Source organism: Pelodiscus sinensis, chromosome 21 (assembly GCF_052426305.1).
Source record: "Pelodiscus sinensis isolate ZL-2025 chromosome 21, ASM5242630v1, whole genome shotgun sequence".
Taxonomy (NCBI): domain Eukaryota; kingdom Metazoa; phylum Chordata; order Testudines; family Trionychidae; genus Pelodiscus; species Pelodiscus sinensis.
The window spans coordinates 18,053,210-18,067,739 of NC_143072.1; the positions used below are offsets into that span (position 1 = coordinate 18,053,210).

The following is a 14,530-nucleotide window of genomic DNA, read 5'->3' on the forward strand; positions in this document are numbered from 1 at the left end:
CCTGATGACCTCTTGAGGTCCCTTCTAGTTCTAGTATTCTATGATTCTAACACAAATTTGACCAACCATCACAATTAACATCTCTCCAAACTAAGTCTCTTCTCTCTTACTTGCTTCCACTCACCCAAAAGGAAGTCGGGGGGGGGGAGGTGGGGGGAAGAGAAGCTTTGCAGTAGTACATGATGGCCATTCCATTCAAGCAATACAGGGCCAAAAAGATACCATTTTGCAAAGTTAAAGCTCGCTTGCAGCCTCCAGCTCTCTCCACCAAAACCTACAGCAGAAATGGGGAATCTCAGGCCCAGAGGCTGGATTCAGCCCTGAGCTTGCCTGGATCTGGCTTCCGTGGCTCAGCATTGGGGAGCCTGTGCTGGCACTCCAGCCACCCAACTGCGGGGTTGGGTCACACCAAATCTACTAGCCTCGGCCCCCTTAGGATCTGGTGTGTGAGGGGAAAGTGGGGAATGTATTTCTCCTCAGTCAAGGGCTTCTCGCTTTGCTTCTTTCTTGTTTGTGGCCCCCAACTGATTTTTCTGTGGGTCAGCAGTCCCCAGCCTAAAAAAATTTCCCCACCCTTGACCTAGAGGACTAACCTGACCACCTCTGCTGATCTCAATGCCTGGGGTTAACACCAGACACCGGTTAGAGTCCCAGACCATGTAGAGTTTTTGGCAGTTGTTTCTTTTTTTTTTTTTTATTGAAGTACTGAAATATATAACAATTTCACTGTCTTTGAAAAGAAATGGGAAAAAAAAGCAGTTTTCAGTCTTGGTGACTTTAGTCACATCCTTGTAAATTTCATAAGGAATTCTTTTAGAATTTCCTTGGAAAAAAGGCAACTCTTCGGGACATAATTAAAATTTGTACAAAGATGAAAACCAATTTTTCTTAATCGCCAGCTACATGTTAACTGACAGCTCCTTAACTTATTAGGTATATGGATGAAGGACTCTGAACGGCACAGGAACAAACAAAAATGATAGGACTTTCCTAGCCTATTGCATCAGTCCTCTTCTGTTACATAACTTACAAGTTACTCTACTATTCAACAAAAGGTGCCTCTTAATTTCCTTAGAGGGTAAAACTGGAGTAGTTGAGTAGGGCTTGCTTAGTGGTAATTGCAAGACAAATCAAGTCTTGAAGATTGAGGAATTGACTCTGTATAGCCACAGAACAAGTCTAGTACATGTGATGGTTGTAGAAGCTTCCTACACTACATTGCCAAACTGTGCTTCAACCATGCTCTAGAGCAGGGGCGGGCAATAATTTTTGATGGGAAAGCTACTTTTGGAAAGTGGTTGAGGACCACACTCTTCCATGATATTAATGGAGGAGATGCGGGGTCTGGGATGGAGGTTGGGTGCTGATGGGAGCTTGGGGAAAGGGGCTGGGGTGCAGGAAGGAGACTGGAGTCTGGTAGTGAGTTGGGATGAAGCAGGCAGTTGTGCCCTAGGGCAGGGGATTGGAGTGAAAGGGTTTGGGATGTGACCTAGTGTAGGAGGGGATTGTGATCTCGGGCAGGGGATTGGGGTGCCAGATCTGGGAGGGGCTATGGGTGCCAGAGGGGGACAGAGGGTTTTGGTATGTTGAGTGAGGGGGGCAGAGAGTTGGGGTAGGAAAGGGCTGAGGTGCCAGAAGCAGGCTGTGGCCAAGAGACTTACTTGCCAGCTGCCAAACTAGCTTGCCTGCCTGCAGACTTAAAATGTTTGCCTGCCTGCCTGCCTGCCCATGTGCTTCATCGTAACTGAGCTGAGGAGGGGGGGTGTGGTTCTTCCTGACTGCCTGTTCCTTCAACAAGCAGCTCACATTGGCTAGTTTCTGCCAATGTGTTAACAAGAAGATGATCAGAGAGGGTGTGGAGCCCCTACTGGATGAAGGAGGTAAGCTAGTGACAGATGATGTGGGGAAAGCTGAAGTACTCAATGCTTTCTTTGCCTCTGTATTCATGGACGAGGTTGGCTCCCGGACTAATGTGCTAAGTGACGCAAGAAGGGATGAAGATCGACAGCTCTTGGTGGGTAAAGAACAGGTTAGGAACTATTTAGAAAAGCTAAACATACACAAGTCCATGGGTCCGGACTTAATGTATCCGAGGGTACTGAGGGAGTTGGCAAATGTCATGGAGGAGCCTTTGGCCATTATCTTTAAAAAGTTGGTGGAGATCGGGACAGATCCCGGATGATTGGAAAAAGGCAAATGTAATGCCCATCTTCAGAAAAAGGAAGAAGGACGATCCAGGGAACTATAGGCTGGAAAAATCACAGAAGGGATCCTTAAGGAATCCATTTTGAGGCACTTGGAAGAGAGGAAAGTGATTAGGAATAGTCAGCATGGATTCACAAAGGGCAAGTCGTGCCTGACCAATCTGATTAGCTTCTATGATGAGGTAACTGACTCTGTGGACATGGGAAAGTCAGTGGATGTGATATACCTTTACTTTAGCAAGGCTTTTGATATGGTCTCCCACAATATTCTTGCCAGCAAGTTAAGGGAATATGGATAAGATAAATGGACAGTAAGATGGATAGAAAGCTGGCTAGAAGGCCGGCCCCAGCGGGTAGAGATCAACAGCTCGATGTCAGGATGACTGTTGGTTTCTAGCGGAGTGCTCCAAGGTTCGGTTCTAGGACTGGTTTTGTTCAGTATCTTTATTAATGACCTGGATGAGGGGATAGATTGCACCCTCAGCAAGTTTGCAGATGACACTAAGCTAGGGGGAGAGGTAGATACGGTTGAGGGCAGAGAGAGGGTCCAGAGTGACTTAGACAAATTGGAGGATTGGGCCACAAGAAATCTGATGAGGTTCAACAAGGACAAGTGCAGAATCCTGCACTTCGGATGGAAGAGTCCCAAGCATTATTACAGACTGTGGACCAACCAGCTAAGTAGTAGTTCTGCAGAAAAGGACCTGGGGGTTACAGTGGATGAGAAGCTGGATATGAGTCAACAGTGTGCCCTTTTAGCCAAGAAGGCTAATGGCATATTACATTGCATTAAAAGGAGCATTGCCAGCAGATCCAGAGATGTCATTATTCCCCTTTATTCGGCTCTGGTGAGGCCACATCTGGAGTATTGTGTCCAGTTCTGGGCCCCACACTACAAAAAGGATGTGGATGCATTGAAGAGGGCTCAGCAGAGGGCAACCAAAATGGTTAGGGGGCTGGAGCATATGACCTATGAGGAGTAGCTGAGGGAGTTGGGTCTGTTTAGTCTGCAGAAGCAAAGAGTGAGGAGGGATTTGATAGCAGCCTTCATCTTCCTGAAGGGAGCTTCCAAAGAGGATGGAGAAAGGCTGTTCTCAGTGGTGACAGATGTCAGAACAAGGAGCAGTGGTCTCAAGTTGTGGTGGGAGAGGTCCAGGTTGGATATTAGGGAAAAACTATTTCACTAGAAGAGTGGTGAAGCACTGGAATGGGTTACCTAGGGAAGTAATGGAATCTCCATCCCTAGAGGTGTTTAAGTCTCAGCTTGACAAAGCCCTGACCGGGTTGATTTAGTTGGGATTGGTCCTGCCTAGAGCAGGTGGCTGGTCTTGATGACCTACTGAGGTCTTTTCCAGCTCTGTGATTCTATAAGAATGTGCTGGGGGCAGGGACGGCTCCTAAACCTCCTCTCTCCCCTCCAGTTTTAAAACAGAAACGGAGCCCTGCAGCCACGTTTCTGCACGGTGTGCGGGGCTGCAGGTCAAGCTAGGGAGCCTGCTTGGGGCTCCCCACTGTCTTAGTGGGCAGGATCAGGTGGCTTGGTAGGCTGGATCCAGCCCACGCGCCGTATTTTACCCGGGCCTGCTCTAGAAGTTCTCAGGCCCAAGGGAAGAGAGGATAGCTTAGTGGCCATGGCCATTAAATCTTTGGTCTTCCTGTTGAACCTTATAATAAGGACTCCAGTTAGTACCAGTGGTTAAGCAGTTGGTGCAGACACATGACAACTGGAAACATAATGAGACCACAAAAATAATTTGATTAACGTACAGGCCACCAAGCAATCAGATAGTAACTGGAAGGTGCTATCAAGTGTTCGATTTAAATTGGGAACCTAGAAATCCATAACCTATTACCTAGCACTTGAGCAGTTCTTAGTTCTTACTCTTTCTAAATGTTGGGACTGTGTAAGGCCTCTGAGTGTTTAATGGCAGGTGATTCCCTAAGGGGCAGAATATCCCGAAGTTCATGATTTCATCTTGTCTGTAGGACGGAGAGTAAAGGAGAAGGACTGTGGCATAGCAGGTTAATACTCAGGTCAAGTGGGAGTGATGATTTCATAATATTGGATGGTATCTGCTATGTCCAAGCTTCCTGCCCTGGGCAGCTAGACAACTATCATGAGCTGCTGGCTTCTGTTTACTTCTCAAGGCTGGACAACAATGGCGTGGATAGTATATAGGTTTATATTGCTTTTATAACTTTTCAGGGATTTGCACAATACTTATCCACATCTTGTTTACCTCGGCCCAGTGCTGTCTATCTTCTCACCTTTCATAAACACTAAAGTATGAACACAGAGAGGAGGAGAAGTGATTCTCTTGCTAGTAACAAGGCATTAGAATATTTACTAAATGTTAGACATTGTAGTGTCCTAGGAAATAGATTTCAGGAAATAGATTTCAGGAACGGAGCAGCACACACTAAGCATCTGAGCCTTAAATATTGACTTTTTAAAATTGGCTGCTGAACTCATGTATATTATTAAAAAAATGGTCTGGTAGCACTTTATAAGACTAACAAAACATGTAGATGGTATCATGAGCTTTCGTGGGCATGGGACATTACCAATTTAACAACCATTGAAGGTGCTAACAGCTCTCTGAGAAGTATCTTTCCTGACATGGGAATCTATCTGTTGACTTCGGATTTTTATCTGCTTAGGTTTAAGTACACATTCTCCAGATACTTACTGATGCTGTCTCCCACCTCCCTTCCTTACTCCCCCACCCTCAACTCCCCCCATTTATTTTGAGTGTTCACATCCCAAACTCATAACTCCGGTCATCTGAAGAAGTGGGCTGTGCCCATGAAATTTCATGATACCATCTACATGTTTTGTTAGTCTATAAAGTGCTACCACACCATTTGTTAGTTTTTTACAGAAAAAAAAAAACAACTCGGCTACCCCCTGAAGCTGATGTATATTGTGTTAGCCAAGCATTTCCAAAGATGTGACCGTGATATCCCAGGTTCAAGTGTGACTTTATCTATAGCTAATGTATCCACAAATGCAAATTGTTGTAGAACACCAGCTGGACAAAGGCCTGTAGAGGTCCTACCCTTGTAGGGATGTGTGTCACTGTTCAACACAAAAGGTATGTGTCACAGAAGACCATGAGACCACCCTCCCAGTGCTTTTGTCCCACATGTTCTGGGTAAGGTTGTACCTTCATAGCAAAAAAAATCAGTACCTTACAATTCAGATATACACAGAGTATTCACTGTGGTTTGATTTAATTTCTTGAGGGGGGGGTCTTTCTTTTTTTCCTTTTTTAGGTACAAGGAAAAGTTTTGACCATTTGATATCAGACACAAAGGCTCCTAAAAGGCAAGAAATGGAATCTGGGATTACCACACCTCCAAAAATGCGGAGAGTAGCTGAAAATGACTATGACATGGGTGAGAAGAAAGACAAAACAAGTTTTAACTATTCCTAGTAATAAATGCAGTGTTGTGCACATGAACAGGGGATGATTACTGAATTCAGTGTTCATTTATTTTGTCTATAACAAGGCAATTGATAGCATTTGTCGTAACAAAACAAGCCGTCTAGAAAGTCTCCAACCTTTTCTAACATTGGCAATTGAACCTTGAATCCCTACAGTTGAACAAAGTGAATATGGAGACCTAGAGTAAAAGGCAGCCAAAACTAAATATTGCATGGCTGAATTAAATCGAGTAAACCAAATTATACTCTTTATATATTTATCAGCACTGAATGCTGTGTGTTTTTACAAAGGAAGCAGTGACCTTATGGATAGAGCACTGGACTAGCACTGAGGAAGCTTGGGTTTTGTTTCTGGTTCTGCCACTGGTCTGCTGGGTGGCCTTGGCCAAGTCACTTCACTTCCCTTGACCTCAGTTTCCCCTTTCTGTGAAATGGGGTATTGATTTTTACCTCTTGATGAAAATATTGCAAAAGATGTTGTTGTTGGTATTATTTATTACAAACTTGCTTTTTATCATGTACAAGTCACTGTTTCATGGGAGTTGTAGGTGGCTGAATTTGATGGGATGGTATAAAATTCTTTGTTGTTTAATTCTTGTGCTCTGGCTGAGTAAGTCTCTTTTTCTGGCAGAAACCCAGAGAATATCGCCCCAACAACACCCACACCTTCGGAAAGTTTCTGTGTCTGAGTCTAATGTCCTCCTGGATGAAGAGGTTCTTACTGATCCAAAAATTCAAGCCCTGCTGCTTACTGTCCTTGTAAGCACACTTTTCCCGTATTATGCTGTGTTTTTAAATGCACTACTTCTTTAAAACCGGCATGTATGTTTCAGTGCAATGCTAGTAGGGCTTGATTGATAAGGGTCTGTCCCTGATGGGTAAAAAGTATTCTGTTTTGCCCACTAATATCTAGGATATCCAAGAGACTTGCATATTCAGTAATCATAGACAGGCAAATATTCAATGTTTTTATGCCCCTTTTTTGCAGAGCACATCAGTATGTGCATTACTTTTTTTTTTTAACAAAAACATCATAAATTGCTGGAACTAACTCAATTGGAGTTTTAAACTTACCTGAGCACAGTGACTGAGGGTTGCAGTATAAATTTCTTTAAATATTCTCCTAACCCGCTCCAATGCACTCCCCGTCACTGTCATGTTTAATCTGAATTTCTTTGTTGTTACTGAAACACTTTGAAGTTTGTATAAATTGCTAAACTTACATTTTTTTAAAAAAATAAGTGGGATTTGTTGACAACTTTTCTCACCAAAAGAGGGAATGTATTCACTAAAAATTTTGCCAGATTTTAAAATGTTGACCAACTCTATTTATTGTAAGTCTCCTTTGTGCACATGAAATAGTTAAATTGTCCTTAAAAAAAGCCCACCCTTAATGTCATATGCTAGTGTTCCTTTTTTGGCAATCAAGTGCTGCTAGCGATAATCTAGTGTCATGTCTTGATAATTAAGCACAAATGTTCGCCTCCCAAATTAGAGAGACTGATTTTTGTCCTTTGTGTTATTCCAGGCAACGTTAGTAAAGTACACTACAGATGAATTTGACCAACGAATTCTTTATGAATATTTAGCAGAAGCCAGTGTCGTCTTCCCAAAGGTCTTTCCTGTTGTGTAAGTGATTAAAACTCTGTGTATATCATAATCTTCATAATAAGCTTGCTGCTTTACACTTGCATAAAGTAACTTCTGGAATGGCAATTGGGTTGCGCAACATTTTTCACCCCAGGTTGCTAGTTCAGATTGTAAGAATTGACGGCTGTTATCATTAGAAGCTATTTGGTGGCCTATGTGAAATGAGTTTGGTGTTCTTGGTGGTAGAGGTGGGGCCAGACTGAGGCATGGGTGAGCTGGGCAGCTGCCCAGGGCGCCAACCTATGCAGGGGTGCCTGATGGCAGCTGTAAGGAGTGCGCAGCATCCGTTATAGCTGCCATCAGGCGCTGCACGCCCAGCTTCCGTAGCGCTGGCTAGCAGCACTCTTCCCCCCCCCCCCCCCCCCCCCATGGCCGTGTGGCCCTGCATGGCCCAGCGCACGCGCCAGCAGCGCTCACCAGGCCAGGCTGGGCAGTGTATGTGCCGTGCTCCCTGGGGGCATGCCCCGGGCTGCACGTCAGCGGCTGTGGCCGGCCCGCACACACACTGTGCGCCCCAGGGGCTGGCCCGCGCATGTGCTGTGTGCCTTGGGGGAGGGCCCATGCTCCCTGGGGGGGTGGGCCCGTGCATGCACTGTGTGCCTGGGGGCAGCACTGTGCGCTCGAGCCCAGGGCGCCAAAAGGGCTTGGGCCTGCCCTGGATAGAGGTATCCTCAATTCAGAAACCACCCCCAGTTGGTACTAAGAAGTACCCTTATGGACTGTTTCCACAGAGAAGCCAAAGGCCTTGAAGACCAAATTATGCTCTGGCGTAGTCCTTCCAAGTCAGAGTTTGGATGCTTTGGCCTGACTGTGGAGAAGCTATCTCTGCTGTTGTCCATATTGTTCAGTTTGCATGTTCAGTAGCCCAACAGTTTCTTCCAAACCCACCCAAATCTCTCAATGCTGACTGCAGCCATTGGTCCAGCTGTTCAGTCATGGTTATAGGGTTTTTTTTTACTGGTATTGAAGTGACCCATTGAAAGGAGTTATGTAAAGTGAACCCAAGTATACTCTTTGTATGCGATTCTGCATACAACATGTTTGCTTAGTTTGTTATGGTGGTGGTTTCTGCGTGCAAAAAATACAGTTTAGGAAAATCCAACTATCATGTAATTTGTGTGAAGCAAAATGCAGGACAATGTAGCACTTTAAAGACTAACAAGATGGTTTATTAGATGATGAGCTTTCGTGGGCCAGACCCACTTCCTCAGATCAAATAGTGGAAGAAAGCAGTCACAACCATATATACCAAAGGATACAATTAAAAAAAAGTGAACAAATATGAAAAGGACAAATCACATTGCAGAACAGAAGGGGGATGCGGGGGGGTGGGAAGGGGGAGGAAGGAAGGTAAGTGTCTGTGAATTGCTGATATTAAAGGTAGGGAGAGTGGGATGTTTGTGAGTTAATGGTATTACAGGTGATAATTGGGGAAACTGTCTTGGTAATGGGTGAGAAAGTTCAAAGACTTGTTAAGTCCTTGTTGGCAAGTGTCGAATTTTAACATGAATGACAGTTCAGAGGATTCCCTTTCAAGTGCAGATGTAAAAGGTCTTTGTAGCAGAATGCAGGTGGTTAAGTCATTTAGAGAGTGTAATTTGTGTGGACTTCTTAAATTGAGGTGTGATATTTTTTCTACAACACGCACATCATCCTTTTATAAAATGGTCAGACTCAAAGGAATTTCACATGTCATTGAAAACAAACTGGGAGTAATTGGCATCCTTTAGCAGTGTCAGAAATAATACCAAAGATTGAGTAAATCCAGAGATTTATTTTACAAGTTGTTTCCTCGTAAATAATTCAAATATTTGATTTTGCATGTCTGAGTATTTTTAATTGCTAATTAAAGAAATGAGTTGCTGAATTACATTTTCTATGTCTGAGATTTTTCAAAAGCACTGAGGTGACTTAAGAGCATAAATAAGTCCCATTCAAAGTGAATAAGTTGTGCTCCTGAATCACTTGGACACTGCTGAAAATCCCATCCCAATAGCTTTATTTGATAAATGAATCTGCAGTTCATCTTCAGCTTTAAGTAACTACATGAACAAAACAAAGACACTTACTTTTGTATTGTTTAGGCACAATTTATTGGACTCCAAGATCAATACCCTTTTGTCACTGTGCCAAGATCCAAATTTGTTGAATCCAATTCATGGGATCGTTCAGAGTGTTGTCTACCATGAGGAATCTCCACCCCAGTACCAAACTTCTTACCTACAAAGTAAATATCTTTCTTCTTCTTTTTTTAAACCGCTTTACTGTAAAATAAATAAATAATGCTTCTGTCAAGATTACTGCTGCCCAGAATTAATAGAGTGGGGTTTTTCTAAATTTCACAAACCGTAATGTGGCAGTGTGCAAAGCCGCCTCCTCTCCCTATGCAGCAAAAAAGAGCACAGGGAGCAGCTACCTGCTTTGAGCAGCACTGCTCCATGCCACAGGGACAGGCGGGCCGACTTAAAAGGCTTGGCGGGCTGGATCTGGCCTGCAGGCCATATCTTGCCTGCTTCTGATCTAACTGGTAAATAAATTGTAGAGGGTAACATTTCTGACCCACCTTAAGCCCTGTTTTCAGAGTGACTTAAGCACTGAAAGTCCATGACATTTTGGCTCCTAAGTTCATTTTGAAAATATGACTTTAGGCTCCAAAGTAATTTGCCCTTTTGGAATTTTTATGTATATTTAAACTCTTAACATGACAGCCTCCCATTTTAATTTGAGGCTTGGAATTCATTTATTATACTTCAGATGTAATATTGTTTGAGTGTGCATATTATGTAATACATATATTTATACTATGCACACTGCTCAGTAGCTGTACTTTTTACATATTGAACACAAAATTTAGTCTATTTTTATACCTAAGAAATGTCATGTTCTGTAACTGAGAGATCTTTACATAACATCATTTTATGTAAGCCAATGCAAGATGCATCTTTCTTAGAATTTTGATAGGAAAACCTAATATGAGAAAATTGTTATATGGTGGTAATAGTCATATAATTTGTTACAGGTTTTGGATTTAATGGGTTGTGGAGGTTTGCTGGGCCATTCTCTAAGGTAAGAATAGTATGTAAAATGTGAATTCTTCAGAGTCTTGTCTTTATTCTCTATATAGAGCACCAGGATGTCCCTTATGGTACCATATATCAGTATTAAAAAACGATGTTGATATAACAGACTAGCCCCCTAGGCAAACTTTAATGAGCAAGGCAGTAACTAGCCCTCAGGCAGACCTAACAAATCTTGGTAGATTTTGTAAGCAGGTATGAGAACATAATAGTGGTACCTACTCTTAAGCTATTAGTCAAGTAAGAGCAGTCATGATGGTAAATAACCCTTTGCAATGATCCTGTTATCGTTAAGAGCCCCTTGACATGTTACTATCAACACATCTCAAGTTCTGTAGTACAGGCAGTCCCTGGGTTACGCGAATCCGACTTATGTCGGATCCGTACTTACGAACGGGGCTTTTCTCGCCCCGGAGGACGCGGGTGGCAGGACCACCCAGACGCGCCGCGGTCCTGCCGCCCGCATCCTCCGGGGCAAGAAAAGCTGCTCCACGTCTCCCTGGTCTGCTGGGGGGGGCCCCCCAGCAGACCAGGGAGACGCGGAGCAAAGCCGCGGAGGACCCAGGCGGCGGGACCCAGTGCCGAGGGGGGGCCCCCAGCAGACCAGGGAGACGCGGAGGACCCGGGCAGCGGGACCGGGGCGCGTCTGGGCAGTCCCCCCACCTGCGTCTCCCTGGTCTGCTGGGGGCGGGACGCAGCTAGTGCGTCCCCCCCTCCCCCCCAGCAGACCAAGATTTTCTCGGGACGCCTGTGGGTAGAGCAGCTGGGGCGCTGCCGGTTGGTCCCGCAGCGCTGCTCTCAGCGCTACTGGACCAACCCGGCAGCACCCCAGCTGCTCTGCCCCAGGCTTCCTGGAATCAGCTGCTGATCAGTTTCAGCAGCAGCTGACTTGGGGACACCTGGGGTAGAGCAGCTGGGGTGCTGCCGGGTTGGTCCCCACAGCGCTGAGGTGCGGCGCTGCGGGGACTTACCCAGCGGCGCCCCAGCTGCTCTGTCCCAGGCGTCCAGATTCAGCCGCTGTAGAAACTGATCAGCGGCTGATTCCAGGAAGCAGGGGGCAGAGCAACTCTGCCTCGGGCTTCCTGTAGTCAGCCGCTGGTCAGTTTCAGCAGCGGCTGAATCTGGACGCCAGTTCCGACTTACATACAGATTCAACTTAAGAACAAACCTACAGTCCCTATCTTGTACGTAACCCGGGGACTGCCTGTATATGTATTTTGTGGCTTACACAGATGTGGAAATCAATACAGAAGTAAATTCACAATGATAAATTTCACATTATACATGGAACGCAATACAAGTATTGACCATCTGTGCCGCAATTTGTTCGGTCAGGTCAATGTAACAAGGACCAAATGGGCAGAGATGGACAGTGGGTTGGATATTAGATTTAAAGAGGCACAGATAATGTTTATAAATCATCAGAGCTAGAAGGAGCAGTGCTCCTTTTAGAAGGAGCAGTGCTCCTTCTAAAAGAAATTTCAGCATTGTTGCTACCACTCATTACTTGATGCTGCTGCTATTCAATGGGGTGTTCATATTATAATTACAGATTGCCTTGAGTGCATATTAAAATTAATCTGAACATGAGCCAAGATTGGACTTTGCAGATGCCCACGTAAAATGCTTAAAGACTTAGACAAAGCAAGTGAGCAAACATCAAAGTAAGGTTTGAGGTAAAACTTCTGTTGATATTGGTGGAAGAGAAAAAGGAAAGATTTAATTTTTATTTCCACAGCAAACACAAATCCCAGACTATGCTGAGCTTATTGTGAAGTTTCTTGATGCTTTGATTGACACATATTTGCCTGGAATTGATGAGGAAACCAGTGAGGAATCCCTACTGACGCCTACATCTCCTTATCCTCCAGCAGTGCAGAGCCAGCTTAGTATTACTGCTAACCTTAACCTTTCTAATTCTATGACCTCACTCGCAACTTCCCAGCATTCCCCAGGTCAGTACATGGTTTTATGCTATCTCTATAAAGGGACCATATTAAATCTAACATTGATATAGCCCCACAAACAAGAAGTGTCATTAATGCTCCAGAGACATGAATATATTAAACAACATAGCATTCTCTGTTATTAAAATATTCATGACATTATTGCATCTTGATGTTGGGTTTTCTTTGTCATGGAAGTTGTCTTCTGACCCTGTGAGTGGGACCTAATGTCGCCATATGTTACTTGTATCGACACTGAACGGGGTAACAAAGAAAACTTGGAAAATACCTAGGGATTCAAGTTTTTCTTCTTGTTGGTGACACATGCAGAGAATTGACATCCAGGTGCAGCAGCATGCTGGAAAGAACTAAATTTTAGTATAGAGCACTACAAATGTAAACATTTACATTTGTGTTGATATCTCAGCATAGTTAATCATGGAAATAACCATATGAGATTCAAGATAGGAACATGCAAATTAATCCCCCCAGAGGAAAAAACCTTTAAAACTTCCATGTTCAGTTGGAGATGAACCCTGGAAAGCAATAATGCTGATGGAGACTTGGGGGATAATGCTAAAGAAACTAATTAGATACAGATTGGTAATATAATGAGCCAGTGGGGGGAAAAAACCCACTGCAGTTTAAGGGTGCACAGGAAATAGCGTGATGTCACAGAACAGAGGGGCAATAGTCCCACTGATTTAAAGAACTGGTGTTCCCACACCTGAAACACTGCTTCGTTTCTGACCATGTTTCTAAAAGATACTGGTAAATTGAAAGAGGTTCCAAAGAGAATGACCGCTAAGTATTAAAAAAGAGTAAATGACAATGGAATGGAATACTTTAACATATTTGGGGAGAAAATAGGGATAGATCGGGAGGAAATAGAACTGCAGATCTTTGTATGCACAGGGATGAATAGCGAGCAAGGTGAGGTTCTGCATTTTGCAGTTCATGAGGGTATGAGCAAGTGGCAGTAGGATGAAATGTTCAAAGAAAAGACAGGCTGTATATTTGGAGATATTCTCTTGGTGAATTAGGCAGTGGTTTTGGGTTGCTTAACTTATAAATCTTCTAGTAATGTTTTTTCTGTGTTTTAATCACAGCAATATATATCATTTTGCCATGTTACATTCAAATTACTACAGCTCTAACAATTTAAAAATAATATTTTTTGTTCCATGCTTATTTTTTTATTATGGGTGCAAGGATTGGTAGCCTCTTGTTGCTTGCCTTTAGGTCCAGGCTGTGTTCATTGCCTCAGATTTCTGACTGGCTTCAGTTAGCCCCGAATTGACAGTCAATGCGCTTAAGAAATGTAGCCTTCCAGATCTCCTTTCCACTCACATCTGTTGTCCATGTTTCTTTGTCTATATGATGATAAATACTGGGTTCACAAAAGATGAGTCAATACCTTGGTTATCAAAACGAGTGACACTGAAGTGTATTTAAAATCCTACCATTTCATGACTTAATTGTGACCTCTCTACTGTATCTGTCCAGCTTTTCAGAGCAAGTGAAACCCGCTAGCTGATTTAATCATTGGGGAGAGAGTGCTAGAATTATGTTTTGAGAAAATTGAGCCAGTCTAGATGGAAAAGTCTGTTATCCTCAGGAGAAACTGGCTCATTTCCCAGGTTTTAGCTAAGCCAAGAAGATTCATTTCACTAAATAGCTCTCCCCTGAGTAGGAGTGGAGTATTTGTTTTTCAGAGTTGTACCTGTCTATGATGCTTTATCAATAGCACAGTTCAGCCTTAAGGGGTCTTGCATTGTCACTGCAGTCTTGTTGCTGTGTCCTTATTACAGAGGTTCATGCCGAGGACAAATAACAAGACTCGAAGTAAGAAACAGAATAATTGGATTTAGTAATCACAAGGTGTTACAATTACCAACACTCTTTTTCTGTAATAAATTATTACAGTAGATGGTGGCTTTAGAAATCCTTGGAAAAGTCATTTTTTTACATTGCAAGTACTTTTAATGTTCCTATCTTTAATTTCTTAAATAACAAGGTGTTTTTAGCTTTATTTATAAATATTCAGTAATTCCTTTGGCAGAAGTAATATAAAGCAATGAGTAGTCAAGTGTCAAGTTGTTCAACTTTGTTACAAACAGAAAACCTCATGAAGATCTTAAGATGGTGTCTCAGTAGTATTACTGTGATTGTTTCCAGGAACTCAGTTGAACATCAGTTTATTTC

General features: G+C 43.4%; 1 protein-coding gene across 3 annotated transcripts in view; it reads left to right on the forward strand.

Moving 5' to 3' along the window:
* Positions 1-14,530, forward strand: part of NF1 (neurofibromin 1) — a 201,571-nt gene that overhangs the window by 171,553 nt on the left and 15,488 nt on the right. For all 3 annotated transcript variants that reach the window (XM_075904831.2, XM_075904829.2, XM_075904830.2), the window contains 6 exons: positions 5,481-5,603; positions 6,284-6,411; positions 7,181-7,281; positions 9,387-9,529; positions 10,322-10,368; positions 12,118-12,334. In XM_075904831.2, coding sequence (XP_075760946.1) covers positions 5,481-5,603; positions 6,284-6,411; positions 7,181-7,281; positions 9,387-9,529; positions 10,322-10,368; positions 12,118-12,334 — 759 coding nt within the window. The remainder of the gene's footprint in view (positions 1-5,480; positions 5,604-6,283; positions 6,412-7,180; positions 7,282-9,386; positions 9,530-10,321; positions 10,369-12,117; positions 12,335-14,530) is intronic.